The sequence below is a fragment of the Thermobia domestica genome, chromosome 16, assembly GCF_964235325.1.
Source record: "Thermobia domestica chromosome 16, izTheDome1.hap1.1, whole genome shotgun sequence".
Taxonomy (NCBI): Eukaryota; Metazoa; Arthropoda; class Insecta; order Zygentoma; family Lepismatidae; genus Thermobia; species Thermobia domestica.
The window spans coordinates 176,228,518-176,252,102 of NC_137469.1; the positions used below are offsets into that span (position 1 = coordinate 176,228,518).

At 36.6% G+C, this 23,585-nt stretch overlaps 1 protein-coding gene across 1 annotated transcript in view; it reads right to left on the reverse strand.

Annotated features, from left to right (window-relative positions):
• Window positions 1-2,605: 2,605 nt before the first annotated feature.
• The window catches only part of LOC145672836 (uncharacterized), a 35,342-nt gene continuing 14,362 nt past the window's right edge, over window positions 2,606-23,585 (reverse strand). Inside the window, exon 2 of the mRNA XM_081741985.1 lies at window positions 2,606-4,407. Coding sequence (XP_081598111.1) covers window positions 4,055-4,407 — 353 coding nt within the window. The 3' untranslated portion in view covers window positions 2,606-4,054. The remainder of the gene's footprint in view (window positions 4,408-23,585) is intronic.

Consider the following 23,585-nt stretch of genomic DNA (forward strand, 5'->3'; position numbering starts at 1 on the left):
ATTGCAAATATTGCATATAAATATTATTACATTAAATTGTTAGAAAATTTATATTTAATGTTCATGTTTCTACATGAAATGGAAATTACTGTAATCAATATCTTCATTAATTAGGTATATACCAATACACAGGAATGCAATAAGTCTTAAATACGAGTCACGTCCAGAAAACCAGTGTACTAGATTTTTGTAGATTTCAAAATATTCATTTAAAACAAAGCTTAAAAATCATTACATCATTACATATGTCAACTATTTTCCCACGTAGTCGCCATCTCTTCGATGCACTTAGTGAGAAGAGGATCAATTTTTTATATCTTGCTCAAAGAAATGTGCCGCTATCTCTTTTGCCCAATTCATCATCTCCACCAACACTTTCTCGTCAGTTGAAATATTTTCCCACAAAAGTATATCTTCAGGAAAGTGAACAGATGATAGTCTGAAGGGGGGCAATCCAAGTTTCATTCCCTATAACAATAGAGTGCAGTAAATTATCACCTTTAAGTTCATACCGCTCCAGAAACTCTTTGGAGGTTGCGATTGGATTGAATTTGTGCTGCTCCTTCAACTGTTTTGGGACCCACTTTGCGCACAGTTTATGAAATCCGAGTGTTTCCGTGATTGTCTCATGCAGCAGAAATCTAGAGATTTGTGGGAACATCACCGAAAGTTCATCCACAGTCAGTCAGAGGTCGCCACGAACAGCTTCCTCATTTTTTTTCAACAAGCAAATCAGTCAAAATCGACGGCCTTGTACTCCTTTGCTCATCGTGCACATCAGTACGACCGTTTTTAAATTCACAATATCATTTAAACACACTCGTACGATTCATAACTCCTTCGCCATAAACTGATTTGATTTCGTTAAAACCTTCAGACGAAGATTTTCCCTTCGCAACGAAATATCGGATAACGCAGTGAATCTCGTCATTGGTAGCAGATTTTATAGACATTTTTCACCGGAGACGTTACTGTGTAACCACAGTTTTGGTCGTAGTGATACGTGATTGGGCTTGCTGGGAAGTGTAGGAGCGAAACTATACGGCTGTGTAGCCAACATAATATTAACAGGGCCTTAATACACTTATTTTGCGGACATGACTCGTATATTTAATATTCTTGATTACAATTCAATAATTACAATATTTATTTTCCTTCTGTCTATTTAGTAGCATCTGTACTTAATATTTGTTGTTAATAGTATATACATGAATACTTGTAAACCATACTTTTTCTACAAAATTTATTATAGTGATATACTATTTCTTTTAAATTTATAAAATATTAAAATTTGAAATTAAACTTTATTTTTCTCAACACTATAAGAGTGCTACTTAACATAACTAAAGGTATGAGATATAATAACTTACTTTTAGGAACACCTTTCAGTCGAATATTAAAGCACAATATTTTATAAAATCATGTCTTTGTGTTCATATTTCTCTGATCGTTGAAATGGGGCATGTATGAATTGCTGCACTACTCAATTACATAGTGAAATGAGGGTAAAATTAAAACGAAATAATCGTAGTATTCCGAATATTGTAATATTGAACAAGCACTTCAAATATAAAGTTCGAGTTTAAACAAAAATGTTTTGAACATGCTTGAAATGTTTTACTCATAATTGTAAATTAAATTCAGTTACTTTGGAAGTTACTAAGTAATATATGTACTCAGTATGCATTCCGTCACCTTTGTATCTTACTAAATCTGTGGTTAAAACGTTGAGAATACTTTCCATTCAGGTAGACCAATGTCCATTATCATGAGTTTGTCATGCGAACCCATCATTTAATTATTACTAGCTACTTCTTGTAAAACATTGTCAATTATATATTTAAATAATAATTCTCACTTTGTACAACACTATTAATATTGTTTCATACAGAGGTTACATGTCACCGATTATATTGTCTAGTGGTGCTTAAGAATTAGGGATAGGCGATGCAATTTGTGTCATACTGTTGTTGGTTTAGAACATTTACTCGATGAAATTTCTACCTCTGAATCTCTGCTGAAATATAACGAACTCGAGCCATTTTTGAAACGGTTGATCACGAATGATGAAAGGTGGATAACCTACGGCCACAATGTGCAAAAGAGATCATGGTTGAAGCAAGACAAGTTTCACAGTCTGTGACAAAACACACACTGACACCCGTACTGAGAAAAAAAGGACTAGGATTTCCGTGTGGATACATCGTATTTACGCGGGTGGGCTCCTTAAGCAATGTAATTTCATGTATAAAAGTACAGCAGATGGGAACACCATGCAAAGTCTGGAGTTCGGCGTCGAACTAGACTCTCTGTGATTAGATAATTTTATTCACATGATTGATTTTGTGTTAAAAACTATTACTCTCGTAAGGTAGGGAGTCACAGATTTAAACAGAACCAAGAGGGGACACTTGTAGGAAGGTAGTAACAATATTATATACCTAAGTTACCACCGTCGGAATGGGTATGGCGTTAATTCTAGATTTGAAATGGTAGTCCCACAATACAAAATTTTCGCTGGACGGTGGTGTAGATCGTACTACTGATGAAACAACATTACTTAATGTGGTGAAGCGCGTAACCTGGTAAAAACAGCATTTACATGCCGACTGGATTGTGCATTTTTCTCCGTGCGGAAAGATTAAACTATAATGTCTGTGTTTCGTGAGATTGGAAGGGTATCATATTACGAGCTGTTACAGCTCGGTAGAACGATAAACATGAACGTGAATTGTCCACAATTAGCACAAGTGCATCTAGTAATTCAAAAGAAATTATCAGAAATGGTCAACAGAATGAGTCGTATACCATGCTGACATTGGCAGTCCTTATACATCCTTAACGACCCGTCAGAAATTCCGAGAACTTGGCTGGGAAGTTTAATGTATTCACCATATAGCCCGGACCTGGCACCGTCATATTATGATTTGTGTAAGTTTCTCCATAACTCTTTGAATTATGTTATGTTAGTTTCGAAAGAGGCATCTGAAAACCACGTGTTACAATTTTTTGACCAGGAAACATAGAAATTGTATGATAACGGTATTTTTTCAGTCTTCATTTTGCAAAATTTATATTATAATGCTAGAAGGATAACTGCAACGAGAATAAGTTAGCTAATTATTACCACCCTAGTAGCAAGAAAGCTTTCGGTCATTTGGCGCGTGCTTGGCTTTTGGCTTTCTAAGCTTGCACTTGAAATGCATGCTTTCATACAATCTGCCTTTTGTTGTACTTGCAAGAGATGCTTTAGACCTTTCGCAGAGCGTCATAGCATCACTGGCCGTTCATTGGCTATTGACTTGACTTGGCTTGTAAAATGCTTGAGTCAAGCTTGAATGGAACACTGAATGCAAGGTTGCCCCCATGTAACTTTGTTGCTGGAATCCAGCTTGCGGCATGCTTGCACACTTTCCAATCAAGTGGAATTTAAGCTTACCGACTTGCAATGCAAGCTTACAGCAAGCGGTTTACGAGTTACCTCTGCTACTAGGGCATGTACTAAATTTATACTTAGGATAATTCAATTTGCATTCCTAATTATCTGATTCATTTGATACTTTCGTTTGCATTAACTTCATTTGAGGCGACATTGGTCAATCAACAGCATTACCAACAATAAATCTGGATGAAAGAATGACTTTAACAAGAGTCGAAAACCTCTTTACAATGTCATTTTACCCAATGTGAACTTACAAGAGGAGGGAGCAGGATTCCTCTCAGTACGGCCTTCGCCTACAGTACTTGCAGACATTCTTTGTAACCATCACACAATATTTAACGGATAATTGAGAACTTCTGTAGGAGAAGCAGAAACTTTGACGTATTATGAGATACGAAGAATAAGAATGACGTACAAGCAAGTATCATAACTGATTTAATAATAAAAGGAAAGCTGTGTATGTTGCTTGAGTAGAAAAGTTAGTAGGTTATATGCACACAGGTCACCGTTCCCCACATACGATACCATAATGTTGTACTGTTTTGCGTCCTCCAGATACACATAGTTATAAATGTTTTCTTCAGCAGGTATTTCTTCAGAACAACCGGTCCTTCATTCCTCTTCTTGGATGGCATCAGTGTTCGGAATGTACGCGGAATATGCTGCTTGTGACTCTGAAACATCCATTGGACTGTGGTATGCATACGTCTCGGGAGGATAAACTGTAAAGTGCCTTGTATCTGCTCCATAGTAATCATGGTAGGCTTGCTGTTGTTGGTCACGTTGCTTCCGTTGCCCAGTAATGCTTTTCAGCACATACAAAAAGGAAAGTACAAGGGATAATTTTCCAAGCAACAGAGCTTTAGATGTTAATATAAATAGAATAACTAGAGAAATTGGAATAACTGACAATCCTGCCATGATTGTTACCATGTTGGAGCCTTTTCCCTTCTTTCCTCTTCCTCCTAGAAAAAGAAAATAAAACAATTTGAAAAGTGAAAACAAAATGAATTTGAAATTTATGTTACACGGTACTGTAAAAGTCTAAAATCTTTTATTTGAGAAATAACGTTAAATAGTACGAGACCCGTCCAGAGAGAAAAGAACGATTGCGCATCGCGCGCGGCGCAGACCCCCTCCATTCTGCCGCTGCGATTGCGTTAGTTGCTTTCCTCAACTCAGTGCACTGTTGCCACACGTGGTACAATTGTACCAAATTCAGCCCCTTTTGTCATTCATCGGCCCGTTGGTACCACGCTGGCATTTTCAGCCCCTTTTGTGAAAAAGTTGGTACAATTCTACCCAATTCAGCACCATTTAACAAATACTTGTCACATTTTCAAAAGTATCAGTAAGACTTCTCCTACATCTCACGTTACTCATACTGTGTGATGTCATGAGGAGCGAACTCGGAGATGATTGATTTGTTTCTCGTTTTAAATATATATTTTATCATACTGTATATGGCCATAATACCGTTTTGGTTTATTGGTCACTTTGATTTAGAGGCGCGTTTGGTTTCCTTACAATACATACAGAAGACGATAACTGTTTTCTCTTTTAATTTGCAGCCTCTGTCATACTTCCTACGTGCGAGAAAAGTTTCATCTACTTCCACGGATGTTTAGGGTCCTCCCAGTGGCGTAGCAACAGGATAGGCAGGGTAGGCATTGCCTAAGGGCGCAGGGCGTTACGGTACATTAGGGGATGCCCCAGGTTTTTAGTAAAAGAGAAGCAAATTATATAAATGGAGCCCCAAGTTTTCGTGGTCTTCATTTCCAAACATGGCAAGAATAAAAATTCCTGCTCACTTCGCTAGCAGTTTATGACATTTACGTATCAAATTTTTGGCATTACTGTTAAGACGTCGAGGTTATAGCACTATATAATTAAGAAATTAATCCTCCTGTATTAATACAATACCAGTCCTATATTACATGTACTAAGCTTACTAACTATAAATAAAATTCCCCTGCGCAACAGGCTTTCAACAATAACGACAAATTCTATGACCTATAAGATCTGGAGTAAAACGAGTTAAAAAGTGTTATCATGAGGCACAGCACAATTGTCACGTACTGCGGCTACACAGAACCAAGCACAAACACCAAACCGGGCAACTGCCCGGGACGCTAACGTCAGGGGGCGCCCAAACGAGCACTCCAAAATAAATTTTCTAACGTATTTTCTAACATCAATGTAATAAAATGTAAAGTATAGGCTAGGACTAGGTGAGAGGACAAAGACTCATTGGCAGGGTGAAAATTTTGCCTTCTTTCGCTACTCACGTTGACCGAGATGACGTAGTGTTAAATGGATGAGGACGATACTGACCTATTTAGGCTCTAATCTCAACATTATTGGAGAGTAATAATTAGCTGATCTTCTTAAATGCCGATTGCAATATTGCTTACAATATTTTTGTAGACGTGATAACTTTCTTTTCTTTTCTTTTTTTGTTAGCGAATTTTTAGCCCTGTTTTAGCGGAAATAAAAATCTCGTGTTGGCAACACTGCCCAAAGCTAGCCAAATGTGGGATGTGGCGAATACGCGTAAGTTACAAATGGTCATACATGGGTGAGGGGGCACCACTAGGGATTTTGCCTAGGGGCGCCAAAGACCATTGTTCCGCCACTGGGTCCTCCTATTTGGATGTTTTCTTTAAAAATATTTTTAAAAAGAGCACTTTCTTGATTTGAACTCTTAGAAGAGGGGAGGGGGAGTGTTCTAGAACTTTATCTCCTTTAGTTTTGTGCTATAGAACCATGTATTACACTGGTATAAAATAATGAATTCAGCTCTTTTTGTTTCAATTTGGTACTATTATTCAGCCCACTCCAGAGCTAGGATTGTGGCAACACTGACTCAGTGTGAACCGAGTCTCAATGCTGTGCGGTCACGCTACTTGTTTTTGCAGCGATTCAAAATGACGGCGCCAATCGAAAATCACGCTAAATGTGAAGCACAGAGTGTCATTCGTTTTCTGAACATGCAAACCGTTAAGCCTATTGAAATTAATAAGCAAATAAAGGATGTTTATGGTGATAGTGCAATGAACGAGTCATTAGTAAGGAAATGATGCATTATATTTAATCAAGGAAGGACCAGCGTCCATGATGAAGATCGCAGTCTCATTCCATCACTTGTGAAGGAATAAGATAATGCTTGTCACTCTGCTTACAGCCCTGACTTGGCACCAGGTGATTTTCACTTATTCTCATGGGTGGAAAACAGTTCGCGATGATGAGGAACTCAAGCAAGCAGTGATAGCCTGGTTCAAATCTTTGGCGGAAGATAAGTATAACATCAGCATTGAAAAACTGGTCCCACGTTATAACGAGTGTCTTTTGATAACTATGGCGATTACATAGAGAAGTAGAATAAGGTCCTGTGGCTTTGTAGATAACGTTTGTGCTGATATCTTTTGCTTTTATTTAATCATACCGAATCGTTCTTTACCTTCTGGACGACCCTCGTGTAAGTAAATGTTAATAAGTAAATATGCCGCAACTGGTGGTGATCTGATATACAGGAATGAACTGACACAAAGGCTTGGTTTATATGCACTGTTCATTAAATGTATATTTTACTAACTATGCTATCAACATTGTACTTTTTTCTTTCTTTGTTTTTCTTTTTTTCTTTCTTTCTTTCTTTTTTATGTTCGTCAGATTGTGTGCTGCATTGTGTATTTATCATCTCTTACTTCCCACCGCTTTCTAACACAAAGAAGCTGCTGAAGTCTAGATATTAATTTGGTTGAGTCTCTGTGCACCTGAAACCAATTGAATCTAACGAGGATGTTATAAAATAGAGAATCTGCCCATACAATAAAATCTTGAAGCCATACGTCACAGTTTTGGCATCCCCACCCTGCCCACTCCAGCCAATAAGTTCGCAATGTTTTGAGCCAACATACATGGCGGAAACAAAAGTATCCAATCAGATGTGTCGATGCTCGGTTATTTTTTTGGCTTCATGGAGTTAATAAGATGAAGATACATATGGGCAGATCCTTTACTTTATAAGATCCTTGAAATCTAACGAAATAGTGTGGAAATTCATGTTCTTCGTGTCATGTAACTTGTTATGATGATTTTCATCTCTTGTCTCAATGTATTTCGCTGCTAAGCTCTGCTCCCTTTTTCGGGTGATGTGATACACGATCTCATTTATCCTCACTATACATTTTGAGTGAGTAATACTACTCTCTTCATTGTTAGAAGGATGTTGGTGGTGACAATCACTGTTTGCCGCGAGTCACATTATATGGATATACAGAGTCAGGTTGAACCTGAAAAACCGTTGATAGCGTTTGGAGCTACTCTAATGGTGAACATGCAATATGGACTGCAGATGACTGAAAACATTACTCTCTCTCTCTCTCTCTCTCTCTTTCTGAATGAGAGAGAGATGGATAGATTTAACCCTCTTAGGAAATAAACCATAGAAGGTAGACAAAGTCTTTTTTTTTTTTTTTTTTTTTTTTTTTTTTTTTTTTTACAGGATACAAGTGACAAGTAGAGACCTACACACAGGGCTGTAATGGAGGGTATACGCGGATATACGACGTATACCCACCTCTAATTTTTGGAAACTATCGTATAGCTACCTAACATTTAGGAAGTACGCAGGTATGCGCTACATTCGATCCATGGTATAATCACTTCATTGGAACAAACAACAACTGCTTTTCATGTACTGTATTTTAAAACAAAAAATCTCACTTAAAAGCTGGTCGTCAGGTTGTTGCTGCGAATGATGTCTAAATTCTTGTAAAATGTTTGCGTTTTCGGGGTTTGGAAATCCAATTTTCCGAGAATACATTCTATAATGGAAAATAGCACTCTGAACCTGTAGTGCTTTTTCCTCAAGATGTCACATGTGCTGTCCCTACCTTCTGAAAGCTGACCTCTGATTTAATAAAATAAAGCCAAGATGTTTCCAAGTGTTTTTATTGGAAGCCCTTTTGTTTCTAAAAATCAGCCAGAGATATAGTTGAGTGGTGAGGAGGGAGGAGAATGAGGAGCAGGGCCTATATTCATGTGGTGACATTGAAGTTGTTGTTTTGACATAGCAATGACACACTTTTCACTCCTTCTTTGATCCAAATTCAAATTTGCCAATTGGATACAATTTGAGTGAGGTAATACGGGATGGAGCCACTTCCTTTCTAATCGTGGAAGGAGGTTCCGAAAAAATGTGCTCTTTACTTTAGTTCAAGGGCTAAGAGGAAATTAAATGAATATATTTGGGCCAAGAAATCGTTGACCTCCACAAAACTAACAAAATATGTGACGTATCGTCGGTCTAGTTTGAAGCATTCACCATCGTTCCTAATACCATCAAATACAACAGCGAACCTCGGATTAGTACTGCTCATTTGTAGCCGCAATTGACATCAAAGAAAGCGGTGATTGATTTCGATAAATACCCAGCAGTTAGTATTAGTAGTAGTTTTTCCGCAACCTATTGGGCAAAAAAAAAGGGGGGGTGTAAAAATAAATATTTTCTTTGTTGTTTCGTTTTCGTTCAGATAAAAAGTATTTAATGGAAATTTGTTGGACCCTAATAGAAGAGGGTATAAAAGAAAAGTCAGAAAAGACTAGTAGCGTATGAGCATGTTACAGCAATCTTTGATCATTTCAGTACAGCCGTCACTTCAAACCCCCCCCCTTCCTAAAAAAAAAACATAGGATAGCTGATCTGCAAAGGATTTTTCACTCTTCTTGCCCGATTTATTATTATTATTGGAATGTGTGTGTGAACGGCCCCAGGTCTAAATTTCGCTGGAAACAGCTGTTCGAGTAATTCTATTTTTAAATAATCGATATTCAGCCATCCTCGCTGGTCTTTCCGAGCTTTTCTTTGACAGATTAAGTGAATGCTGGAATAGTACATCAGCTTATAAGTCCAGGCAGCGTCCTTTTCAAATCCTTTTGTCTGACAGTGTGGTCAAGATTTAATAATTTAATAAGCAGTCATGAATCTGAGAAAATGTTTGATCACGGAAATTGTAATCTACGTAGAGTAGCTAGACTTCTGGGTTTTCTTATTTGCTTCCTCGGTTTTAACGATAATAATAATAAAACTAACTTAAAAATTCAAAGTTGAATTTATAAAGTGGAAAAGCTATCATTTTTTAGTTTACAACTATTATTTCTTGTAGAAAAGACTTTTAGGAGGAAAGCATTTTTTATCTTTAGCTAACTAACTAGCTAATTAACTCTATGGTCTATGGAACCCGGAGGTTCAATTCCGCGTTCACAAAAGCTCTCCACTGACTTCTATCCTTAGCTAATTGCATCCAGTTTCTACTTTGTATTCCTATCTCTGCGATATCCATCTTAATATTGTCCTCCCATCTGCGCCTAGGTCTTCCTAATGGTCGTTTTCCGATGGGTCTTACCGCTAACACTTTGAAACCGTTTCTACTTTCTTCCATTCTAGTTACATGACCTGCCCACCTAGGCCTCCTAGACTTGACGACCCTAACAATGTTGGATGAACCGTATAATTATGTAGTTCCTCGTTATGAAGTTTCCGCCATTCCCCATTCCCGTTCCTCTTGGATCCGAATATTCGTTTGAGGATTTTGTTCTCAAATACTTTCAGTCTATGTTCTTCCCTCAGAGTAAGCGACCATGTTTCGCAACCATACAGAACAACAGGCATGATTATCGTTTTATATATTTTAAGCTTCAAATTCTTCGACAGAATTTGCGACGACAAGAGATTTTAAACCGAATAGTAACACGAATTCCCTGCTTTTAGTCGACATTTAATTTCTTCGTGAATATGATTTTCGTCTTTTAATATTGATCCTAAATATTTGAAAGTATCCACTTTATCAAAAGTATTATTTAATATTTTAACGCATCCACAATTTGCTGTATTACGGTCCCGACACACTCCCTTTATCTTTAGCTATCTTTCCTTTTTTCCAGAGTGCGTAGTTGTTTTATTTTATTTATTTAACAATCACCACGTACCGCTCAGATGCCATTTTATACTGGATATCTAACAACAATAACAATGAAAATGATTTGGGAAGGAAAAAATTAAATCTTTGTTTTACGTCCCACAGTTCTGCTGGCTAGGCTAAAGGTTACAGTGATAATGAGAAATGAATGAAAATGTTGGAATGAAGAAAGTGGGAGGAAACGGGACAATCCCGAGAAGACCCACGCACACGGTGTTTTGGGTCCACAACAAAGTTCACTTGGCGCGAGCTGGGATCGAACCAAGGACCCCACGAATTAAGAACCAAGGACCCCAAGTGGTGGTCTTAAAAAAGTGGTGAACGCTCTACCACCTTTTTAAGACCACCTCTGAGCAACCGCGGCCCCACAATTAGGGAAGGTATCGGCCAGCCTGTTTAGTAGGTACTATCCCGGCATTTGCCTGGTAGAACTGAAGAAAATCCTGGTCAGCATGATCGGCAGTGAGAATCGAACCCACGACCTCCCGACTGCGAAGCCAAAACTGAGCGTCTTGAGCTATTTCGCTCGATAAGATTGTCGTTTGTGATTTTTTCTTTTTGAATTGCTGCTGACGGGAAACCTCGAATCGAAATAAATTATTGAACTGAAGTTTTAGATGGGAATATCGATACTACCCGACTCTAACTTGGCATCAGGGCTTAATTCAGCCATAGATTGGCCTCGAATTAGAAGTACAACCACTTTTAAAGCCTGACGTACTTAAAGCCGAGAGCCAAATAAGGTCTTAAGGGGGCAGACTACTAAATATTTTTCAAAAGCTAACAATTTTTCTTTTGTCCGTTTTCCGTAAGTGAAAAAGAGATAATGAAATGTAACTTACCACAATAATAGATAATATTATTCTAGACCCGAAAATATGAATCGGAAGAATTTTCAGTGTTGTCATCCATAGAAATTACAGTGTAACCAGAATTTTAATTACCCAAAAATCTAGGTTAAGGCAGTGACTAGAAAAATGGACTTAACTGTAATAAATGACTTATCATGTTATCTATGTTCCTTGTTAACTACTTTTTAAATAATATTTGTATTTATTTTGTAATAACCTTTATATGTTAATACAAAATAAATATGTTATTACAAAATAAATACAAATATTATTCAAAATGTAGTTAATAAGGAACCAAGACAACCTGATAAGTCATCAATTACCGTTGAGTCCATTTTTCTAGTCGCTGCCTTAACTTAGATTTTTGGGTAATTCAAATTCTGGTCGCACTGTAATTTCTATGGATGGCAACACTGAAAATTCTTCCGATTCGTATTTTCAGGTGTAGAATAACTTTATCTATTATTGTGGTAAGTTACAATTGTTAGCTTTTAAAAAATATTTAGTAGTCTGTCCCCTTAAATTAATCTCTAATACTGAAGATAATCTTTTTCTTAGCCTCTGGTTGACAGGTTAAGTGGTTCGGTAACTATTCTCCAAAATGCAGATTTCCATCAAGATTTTTCTTCTTGTTACCTCATACACATATCTAGATTATTATGCAATCGATACGGGCAGAGTCACTGTAAGTTATCTATAAGCAAGGATATTCCGTAACTTCTAAGATATAACTATCTGATAACTATAAGGACCGATTTTTCGTTAGTATTAAATGAAGAAGTACTTACTGATTGGCAGAGCGACCATAAAGCTTAAAAAACTATAACAGAATATTTCACCCAATGGTTGGGACCTTATTTCTAGTTTTCACAGTTGAAGGACGCCACTTTCGACTTCGGTGTAATACTTTTATTGCTTGCTTGTTTTCCTGTCTACTTTCAACCCTTGTAATAAGAATTATAAAACATCCAATATATATATATATATATATATATATATATATATATATATATATATATATATATATATATATACGTGTGTGTGTGAGAGAGAGAGAGATAGGGGGATGGAGCGTATACCCACCTAAAAAATTAGCATTACATCGCTGCCTACACAGCATCCTAATACAAGATGATGTGACGAAATTGAATAGCACTGAAAAAATCTTGGAAACAAACTATCCAAGGTAGATGACTGTCAAAAAGTATTGGAAAAACTTTAATCCAGAAATCATGTATTGTATTGAATATTGATAATTGTTGATACTGGTATGTATGCATTTCAAATGTAAATAATCCTCACTACTATACTCATGTGATCCCAGTTCTTATTCCTGATATCTCAGCATTTGAGATTAAGAAATAAACGTTTATATCTTGTTGCGAGAGATCATATGTTTAGCTGTAAGGATTTCTAATATATATATATAAATTAGTTAAATATATTGTTCCTGGGTATAATTGGGTAAAATTTACTGGTAACTCTAGGTATACCAAACGGTTCTGCGAACTCGAAATGTTTTAACAACCACTTTTAGCTAACCGGTGCAAATCGCCTGAATAGCACCACTGATAATATGGTCAGGTAAGTCAAAGTTTGTCCAACCTTGTAATTGAGGCAGCTCTGTGATGCTGTAGGCCGCAATATCCTTGTCCCCATTTAGTTCTGTGTGCTGACACTTATCGGTCCAGTCAGTGCTTGTGATTGTGTCGCCATTAAAAAAAAAATAAAAAATAAAAAATAAAAAATGAATCCTATGGTCCGGAAGTTGTTTCCAGGCCATGACGCCATAATACAGTATGATAACGCGCCCATTCACGCACTGGGGTTTTTGCGGCGTGATTTGAGGAATATTAGAATGAGAACCTCCCCTGGCCCATCCAGTTCCCAGACCTGAATATTTGTGCCCTTGTGAAAGTGAAAAGTGGTCTAACGCCACATTAATTTTGGATGTGACATTTTTAAAAGATATTTCCTTAAATTAATAAGTATATACATATATATTATATGGTATTTCCAGCATAAACTAATAGGGCTACATTTACATATATTTAAACCTAGTTTGTCTCACAACATTCTTTTTGCTCTATTGTTGTTATATACCATATAAATAAATCTGTGTGTTATTTCACCCGTAAACGTTTCATGGGGGTGACGTAATGTAGTACATTTTCTCGAAATTACTTGTAAAACGTATGTATAGGTGACATCGGCATAAATCTGTCTTCAACATTGGGGGGATGGCTAAGACCGTTCCCATATATATATTTTTAAACGATGTTCAAAATATTGATGAAGTTGAAAAACAATGCTGTGGAGGATCAGGGAACAGAGTTGTCTTCAACATTGGGAGGCGGGCAATTTTATCTTACTTTCTTTTGTGGCATTCGGACCCAAATCATCACATTTTTCCAGAAAAAAAACACATTTATTATTGTGGAGAATAGCCCCCCAGTTCCAAGATTGGAGGGGACACGTCTCCCCTTATCACCCTGGATTTGCGCTAGTGACAAGTGAATATCAGAAGTAGAGACAGTTGCACAAGTCACGAATATTTAATAATTATTTTTTCAACGTTGCCACCTGTTGTGATATTAAAAAAATATATCAGACTGGACGACACATGCGCTCCTTTTGTAGTGCATGTTGATTAATCATAGTTTAATAGAACGAATTATAAAATGTGACAAATTTTACTTAACATTTGTTGACAATCTTACTTTTTTTAGATTTGACTAGAGAGTCGGCTTTTTTGTATTGCATGATTAATATTGTATGATATGTAAAATGAATGAATAATTGTATTTATAATTGAAGACAGTGTGTGTTCTTGAATAAAAATTATAGTTGTATTAAAGTATACCAGTGAAATAAATTGCTTTTGCGATTAACCCTTTTAAATTATATCACGTATTTTTAGGTGATAGGGAAGAATCTTCGGTTCAAAATCTCTTGTTGTCGCGAATTCTGTCGAGGAATTTGAAACTTAAAATATACAAAACGATAATCATGCCTGTTGTTCTGTGTGGCTACGAAACATGGTCACTTACTCTGAGGGAAGAACATAGACTGAAAGTATTTGAGAACAAGATCCTGAGACGAATATTCGGACCCAAGAGGAACGGGAATGGGGAATGGCGGAAACTTCATAACGAGGAACTACATAATTTATATGGTTTACCCAACATTGTTAGGGTCGTCAAGTCTAGGAGGCTTAGATGGGCGGGTCATGTAGCTAGAATGGAAGAAAGTAGAGACGCTTTCAAAGTCTTGACTGGAAGACCAATCGGAAAACGACCATTAGGAAGACCTAGGCGCAGATGGGAGGACAATATTAAGATGGATCTCGCAGAGATTGGAATACAGTGTAGAAACTGGATGCAGTTAGCTAAGGATAGAAGTCAGTGGAGAGCTTTTGTGAACGCGGCATTGAACCTCCGGGTTCCATAGGCCATAGAGTTAGTTAGTTAGGGAAGAATCTTCATTATTCAATTAAAAAAGTGCCAACAAAGCATTTTGCTTCAGTTATTTTGTTTTTCAAGCCTCGAGGCATTCAGAACTCGTTACGTAAGCTTTCAAGTCCTTCTGCGTTGACACGAGTATGATAGGGCATGATAACTTTACAAAATTCTTTCCATTCCTTTCTTTATTATTTTTTTGCTGGAATTGCTTTTGCACCTAGAAGATTGAAATTTTGCATATACATTCAGAACGCTAATTATTATTTTTCGTATTTTCTTCAGATCTTGACGTTAAAACAGGGGGATCCAGAGGGGAAAACAATTAAAAAAAGGGATATTTTTAACAAAAAATCCTTTCTCGCGAATTGCTCGCGTCAGATACATGATGCAGACATATGAATGGTACCTTTGAAAGTCTGTTCTATTTGAAGAGAATGATGTACGAACCGTGGTCCTAAGATAAATAGGGATGTCTCAGGAATTTTTTATATTACATCAGGATCATCTGGGGCATTGTGGAGATGTTTTTAGCTCATTGGTAGATATTTTTTTCGCCCTTACTGTTCAAAATAGAAGTATAAAATATTGTACACACATTTAGTACACCTTTGAGTATTTTTCAGTTGATTTTGAGATCTGTGCGTTAACACAGGGGGTCTAGAGAGGCTAAAAATTTGAAGATTTTATTTTAAAACCTCGATTTCCCTCAAAATTTCTCACATCAGGGGCATGAAAGGGAAATGTAAATGATACCTTTTGAAATACAGTTCTATCCTAAAGAGAATGAGGTACGAACCATGATCCTAGGATAAATAGGGATGATGCTGTAGCTTCTTGAGTGAAAGTCTACAGTTTACCTTAAAAAAGCCATAATTTAAAAGGATTAATATGGAAAAAAAGGGTTTTAAAATTTAGTTTTTTGCATATGCGACTGACATGTTAATAGAAAAGAAACATATCGTTAGCTAGTTGAATTAATGACGACCATCTGTTTATTTGAAAGGCTTTTGGAAAAAATCGATCTTAAAAAGAAATAAATTATATTGGTGTATCAGCATCCCGTATGGCACAAGACACCCGGAATTCGCTTGCGAGAAAGAAACAAGAAAAAAGGTGGGTCAGAGAGAGAAAAAACGCTAAAATATTCTCTAAAATTCAGATGATTAGTTGGGATACAATTTCATATAAATACAAATTTTATATAGTTTAAGGTGGATCACTATCCGGAAATCAGTACATATTTTAGCTCATTCCCTTAACTACTGCGCAATGAAACGTTACACATTATAAATATTGTACTATAAGATAAAGTTATGTTTCAGCTACAACACAAGACACTGATTCATTTGGTTGTGTCTTCTGATATCGAAAAAGGTATCAAATAAAAGAAAATATTTGACTCGTTTTACAATGAACACACAAGATGGCACTTGCTGTTAGGTCTTATTAGAAGTGCTCAATTTTATGAAATGTTCATTTGAATGTGTAAAGTACTTTAAAGTAACGATCTTACTATAAAATAGATATATTGTTTGACCGTTTTTCGTGTTATATTTCACATTTTATTTAAATATTAATTTACATTTAAGGAAATAGATTTTGAGAAGAAACTTGCGCAGATCGCCATAATGTGTTGTTGCCAAATTTGTACATTTAATTCCTGGATTCTAGCGTTGTAGTTCGAGTATCGGAACTTAGCTGTGAATTGCGGTAAGGGTCGAAAATTAATTTCTCCAGTAAGTATCCAAGCAGAATTCCATGATTACTTCCTTTATTATCTGGCAGCAGTAAACACTCGACACTACCTGGCAACGCCGCACTGTTCAAGCAGTGTTTAACATAGCACCGACAACACCTAGTGATCCACCTTAAGAGTATTAGCGGAGAAGGAGATATAGAGTTTTGTGAGTTTTTGGTAGAATTATCATACTGCTATATTCACTTAATTACACACCTATGTGTTGTCTAGAATGATCGCATTTCATTGTACATATATTAATTATTAAGAATTAAAGCATACACTGAGAAAAATCCGTTATCCAGACAGCGGTATGTGGTACAAATATACGGTACCTTTATGTAATACAGAAATATGTACGGAGCGTATGTTATTCATATTCTACATATGTACTGTCCTTTTTCCCGCTCAGACGTTACATCATGCCGTTGCTGGACGTCTGACATCTAACAGTCTTCTGTTTATTACATACATATACGTATGTTACATACGTTGGCTATATGTTACATACGTCCATCTGTATGTGAGATCCTGACCGCATATATGCAGTTCTTTCGTTCGTACGGAAAGTACGTTTATTTGAAACACATATGGAAAGTAGGTATAAGGATACTTTTCCAGTTATACGTTTGCTGTATGTAGTCCAAAAAACTACAAGATTTACGCATGTAACCTAAGTTTTTACGTACGTCACATACAATTTTTGTCTCAATGTAATTAATATAATAGTTAACTATATTGCATTCGACGTGATAAGTTTTTATAGAACATTAATTCGTTTTATTGACAGGAAGGGAAGAGAAAAACTTGAATGATATTGTTTTGTATTATACGTAGTCAACTAAGTCAAAGAAGAGATAAGTTATCAGAAACGAAAAATTAGTTTCATTTTCTTTACAACAGGGCAAATCCGAAGAAAGAAAGAAGGACGCTGAGGGTTTAATGTTATTGTCTTCTTATTCCGTATTACCCGACAGAATAGTTAAATTGCAATTTTGGAATATCTGCAATACAGTGTTATCTTTGTGTTGTCATATTAATAGGCCTACATAATCGAAACTCAGCTGCATAAACATTAGATTTTGCTTTTTTTCTTAAAGGTAGATAGGTTATTAGTTTCTGTCTTCTGTTTGTGTGTGTGTGTGTGAGTTTTGTAATCTTCAAACGATTCTCAGAGGCACAAAGATCTTTTACGAAGCAATATATGTTATATGTTAGGATAAATGGATAATAGCGTAATTTGACTTGCGTAGTACAATGACGTACTGCATGAATGCGCGCCAGCTCATGCCGCATTCCTGTACTAATGAGCTGCCATTTCGAGTATTACAGTGATATGGAGCGATGAAGTGCACAGCATCGTGCCTTTGCTGTTGAAAGTTATTTCAAGAATAACGACTCTGTTATTGCTACCCAGCGTCTATTTCGGCAACATTTCAACTTGGGAGGTCATGGGAAAGTTCCAGATGGACGCACCATTGTGAGGTGGGTACGTGCATTTCGAACAACAGGTTCTGTTTGCAATGGCAAATCGGGAAGAAGTGAAAGAACGGTGCGGACGCCGTGGAAAATGTTCGTGCTGCAATATTGCGTAGCCCAAAAAGATCTGCTCATCGTCATTCGCAAACTGTGCATATGTCCGATCGTTCATTCAGGAGAATATTGCACGAAGATCTCCATTTTCCCCATATAAGCTGCAGATTGTTCAGGAAATTAGGCCTCGCGATTGGGTTTCACGAGAAACATTCTGCTTAACCATGCGTGATCTCCTTCGCCAAAATCCACAAATGTTGCACACCATCCTGATGTCAGATGAAGCTCATTTCTAGTTATGTGATTCAGTGAATAAACAGAATATGCGTTATTGGAGTGATGTAAACCCACATGAACTGCACATCAAACCCTTGCACAGTTCTCGTGTCACAGTGTGGTGTGGAGTTGCTTCCTTTGGGATTATTGGCCCTTACCTCTTTGAGGATGACAGCTGTGTGGCTGTAACTGTCACCAGTGAACGCTACCTAAAGATGCTGCAATACTTCCTTCTTCCCCAATTAGGTATGGTCGATGTGGATGTAGAACAATTATGGTTTCAAGAAGACAGAGCGACCTCGCATACAGTCAGAATTTGCATGGATTTCTTGCGACAGACATTTCCAGGTAGAGTAATTTCCCGTTTTGGTGACATTTCCTGGCCGCCTCCCTCACCTGATCTTTCATGTGCAGACTTTTTTCCTTTGGGGCTACCTGAAGCAAGAAGTTTTCCGAACACGTTGTGCCACCATTCCTGAGTTGAAGGATTGCATCAGAAGTGCGGTCGCCAATGTCCCAGGGAATACGTTACGCCGAGTTATGGAAAGCTTCCAACGCCGCCTAGATGAATATGTTGTGTAGAGGGGGTATCATTTGACAGGAGTCATATTCAAAAAGTAATCCAAGCAATGGACAATGACTTATGGCATACCTTTAACTATTAACTAACATGAGGTAATAAATAAAGTACAGTTACTGCCTGATGGTGTATTTTTAATATCCTACTATGAACGCTGCCGCACCCTATATATATATAAATGGAAACAACCATTCAACTCAAACTGTAATGAGCGAACTATCTTGTTGCATCATAGGAGGACGATACAGGCGAGAAGAAAGCGTCTTTCTAATTATTCTTCGAACACAATACGTGTTCTAGTAATATTCAATTTAATTTTAACTTCAATATTAGAGAATATCTTATACCAGTTTTTATTGTTTTTTCATACATCATCAGTTTCTTCAACTCACCTTTGCAATGTTACTAGATTTTTTTTATTACTAGATTTTTGTTACTAGATACAAGTTTACGTCAGGGAACCTACGAGAAACGCTCATATTAGACGATGTTCTTACTTGCAATTGTAAGGAATGCTTCTTACTTTTACATACATAATCTCATGCGTTTTGTTAGAACTGGGACAAAGTGGTCCAATGGTAGAACGTTCACCTCTGATACGAGTCCTTAGTTTAATTCCAGACCATGAGAATTGTGATGGACAACAGTCTGAGAAGATTCTCAAGGCTCTTTAGTTTCCGCCTCCATTCTCATTCCACCATCTATTTCATAGTTTATTCACTTTCAATATTACCCACAAATATCTTGTGTCGTCTCTTCACAGAGTGTTGTTCATCACAATTCTCATGATCTGGGATTAAACTCAGAGGTATGAGACTACGTTCAATGAGGTGAATAGAACCACCCCAGGAGATATGTATAGAACCGGAACATGTACCTCTAGATGCTTAAGGTACGTCTCATTCCCTTTTATAGGTGTAAAATTCAAAATTTGAAGGTTTTTAACCTCATGGATCCCCTTTAATGTTAGTATATTACGTTACGAATGAGTATAAGGCTCCATTGGCTTTCATAGGACATGGGCACATGAACAAATCCCCTCTAAAACTTCGGAAGGTATAATTAAATTTTGGAAATTCCCGAATTTTCAATTTGGTATGATAGTAAGGGACTACATTATGTACAGTCCTGGTCATAGAAACCTAGATGACCCTTAAAAAGAATTAACTCCAAAAGATGAACCTAGATCCTTAAGAATTTCCTTTAGGTCTGGCTCAATTTTCCTAGATTTCTGTCACAGACAGGGGTGAAATTGAACGATAATATTACTGAACGCAAGAAGTAATTTTGTTTCCTGTACGTATACATAAAAAAATATCTTCCATTCATAAAAATACGGTAATTTTAAGTCGATAAATTAATATATGATTTACATTTTTAATCTAGAACTATTAAAAAGACACACATCAGGCACGTAGCTAGGATTTCATAAAGGGGTGAGGGTCCATGACATGAAATACTGTGGTTATCACAGGAGGGGCTCGATCATTCTAAACTATTTTACTGTAACATATTGGTTCGTTTTGCCAGGATTTCGCAAGTGTGTGTGTGTGGGGGGGGGGGGTAGTGACATGAAATTCTGAAGGCACAGGAGCTCGATTAATCTAAACTACTTCACTAGCAACATATATTGGTTTGTTAGGACAATAAAATGAGGATATGTTGGTAAGTATTTTAATAACAAACTATGAAGAAATCTCGAGTAAAAGAATATAAAAAAGTATTGAAAATGATTTTCTAATATCTACGTTCCTTCCTCTGTTCATTCAAATATAACAATTTTCCTTTCATTATGACCTCAAGTATTATAAAAAGTACATATCCACTATTATAAAAAGTGTATATACAATAATGTCTTGTAAAACATTTTGCAATATCTGCGTTCCTTTCTCTATTGCATCAAAGTTAAGAGAGCTTTCCTTCCCCATGACTTTTTCTCATTATTCCGTCTACTACTGTCTATTCCAAATGTCAGGTTAAAGGTGCAGTAGAAAACTTTCTGAAATAACGTGTTTGATACTCCAGAGAAACGATGTCGGCAAATTATGATTAAAAAAAATTGTCCACACTATCACAGAACGGCACTATGCTTTCGAAAGCTTGAAATTTCCCTGATCAGTTACAAAAAGCCTAAGAGTTCCGAAGCTTTTCTAGAAATTTTAAATTTCCTGACTTTTCCAGGATATTCCGCTCATTCGCCACCATGTATTGCTAATAATACAAATCTCCTCATAAGAAAGAGTAACCAAAAGTTTGCTGTAGCGTTTTATTTTTAACACTGAGTCTTCTTTTTCTCGTTTCTTTTTGTTTCATCCTTCCTTAATTTTTCATTTCGGGTTTCAAAGCGGGGTCCGGACCCCCCGGACCCCTCCCTTGGCTACGTGCCTGTAGACATAGAAGTAGAGGCAACGTCACAACCGTAAATAGGCTACAATGATTAACCATCTGTTTCACGCAATTTGTTTCTTGTTTCGCTGCCAATTGGAGTTTCTGTAAACCATGGCCTTACTCACTTAGCTTCATTGAAACCAAACTAAGGAGTAATTTATGAAAATCCTATCGAAGTCAGCAGGATACAAACAAGTATGTTTGAAAAGATTTTTCTCTTTCCTGGTAATATGAGATTTATCATATCCACGGACGTACACAGGATTTTTTTTTATGGAATTGTAACTAGACAAAAAATAAACGGAAGAAGATAGCTTTCGCCAAGAACAGGAAATAACATTAGGAAATATGGTGCTGATATAAAATTATATTATGAAAACTACATGATTTTCTGTTTTTTTCTTTTTTCTTTCTTTCTATTATTCTTTTTCTTTCTTTCTCTTTTTGTAATTCCGTTTGTATCACGCAAACCAAGAAAAACACAAGATGCATATACTAATATGTCGAGATGGATGCGCGTCCACTTTATTTGAAGGAAAACGACCATTAATCATCCTTCTTCTGGATTCTCACCAACCGCTCGCGTGTCCGGCAGTGATATTCGCAGTTAAGAAATGAAAAATTAAATATGTAAGTTTTATGTGTCACAGTTATGCCGTGTATGTTAAAGGAAATTGTGATGGTTAGAATAAATGAAATGGTGAAATGAAGAAAGTTATAGGAAACGCGAGAAATCTGAGAAAACTTATTCATATTCTGTTCATGGAAATCAAAGAAAGTGATGAATGAATGAAAGATATTATTGTAATCTGTCAACCCTCTTTCTTACATTGAGTGTCCAAGTCAGGAAGTAATCTACACCCCCCAACACCCCCTAACACCGCTCCAAATTTCTTTACACACACCCCTGGATGGAAAAGGAATACTCCCCCGAAGGGTAAGGGGAAAAAACAAGGAATGTCCATGTGTGTGCTTTATCCGGTGCTTTGTCCTATTTGTTGGTGATTCTTGGCACTATTTGACTGTATATGCCATGCATGCGTAGATGTAGAAATATTCATGTAAACAAGGCAAAAGATTTGACTAATCCTATTCTTTTTTACGCGGTTTTCAATATTAAAACGCCGTTTTCTTGAAAATGAATTTTTGTGACATTCCTTTTTTCCCCTTACCCTTCAATTGTATCAATCAGCATCATAGAGGTTATTTATTACATCAAGTTAAAAATGGTTTAGCGTTTAGGAAAGAAGGAAATACTTTTATTTATTTCACTTCAAAATACGAAGCGACCTCGTTCTCATGTACGGCTTCGAGAACCACATAACCTCATTGTTCTGGGCGGTGTTTCGATCAAAACAATTGACAAAACAGACCCACTCATACCTACCCTCCTGGGCTCTGCGGTCGTTTCCGAGGAAAGAGATTGATGGACAGATGCAGATGACTGAAATTGGCAACGTCTTGAGCGGTCGATCATTCACCTACCTCCTCCTCAATAAGGAAAAATGTGACAATATAGTAATAAGCCTATATCAAATTCAGTTGGTAAGTGCTACTCTGTAAGTGGTGTATCAACGGACGGAAGTTAGAAGGGTGTAGTCAAAACGTTTTTAGAAATGAAGAGATCGATTGAAGTAAGAATTATATATATATATTAGACTGAGTTTAGTGTTATGCAGGAACGCATTTGTCGCTAGCTTAATTTTTTGTAAAGTATATTTTTATTCACGTAAATTCATTGAGCGGATTATTAAAATTAGGGTATATTAAAAAAGACAAAACAAAAAGATACAAACTATTCGTAAATTGAAAAACTGGATTTCTGGAAAACAACTAAATCAATGAATAATTTTCTTATGAAAGATATTCAGAGCCAATAACGTAGCCAGGAAAGGGCAGGAACGGAGATTAAGAGATCAAATAATATTACAACCATTAACGTAACAACAGAGTTAGAACATTAAAATAATGAACATGCAACTATGTACAGTGTTAATTACTAAACGAATGTGATTTCAGCATGGGACGAGGGAATTTTTTCCCAATTAATATTTTGAAAAAAAAAATAAAAATCACCCACTAAAACTTGCTGGGGGTGAATAAATTGAAATAATGGCAGATTTTTGCAAAATGATTACAATAATTCGTATGTAATCAATTCATATGTAAATACTGGGTGAAATAGTGGTGGCACCTCCATAAGAGGACAAACTTTTTTATTCTTCTATGCCATAAATATGTGTGGTGTGGTGTTATGAGAGAGAACCCTTCGTTTTAGGGACACCTCTCATTTACGGACAAATAATCGTGTTCCACCGATGTCCGTTTTGAGA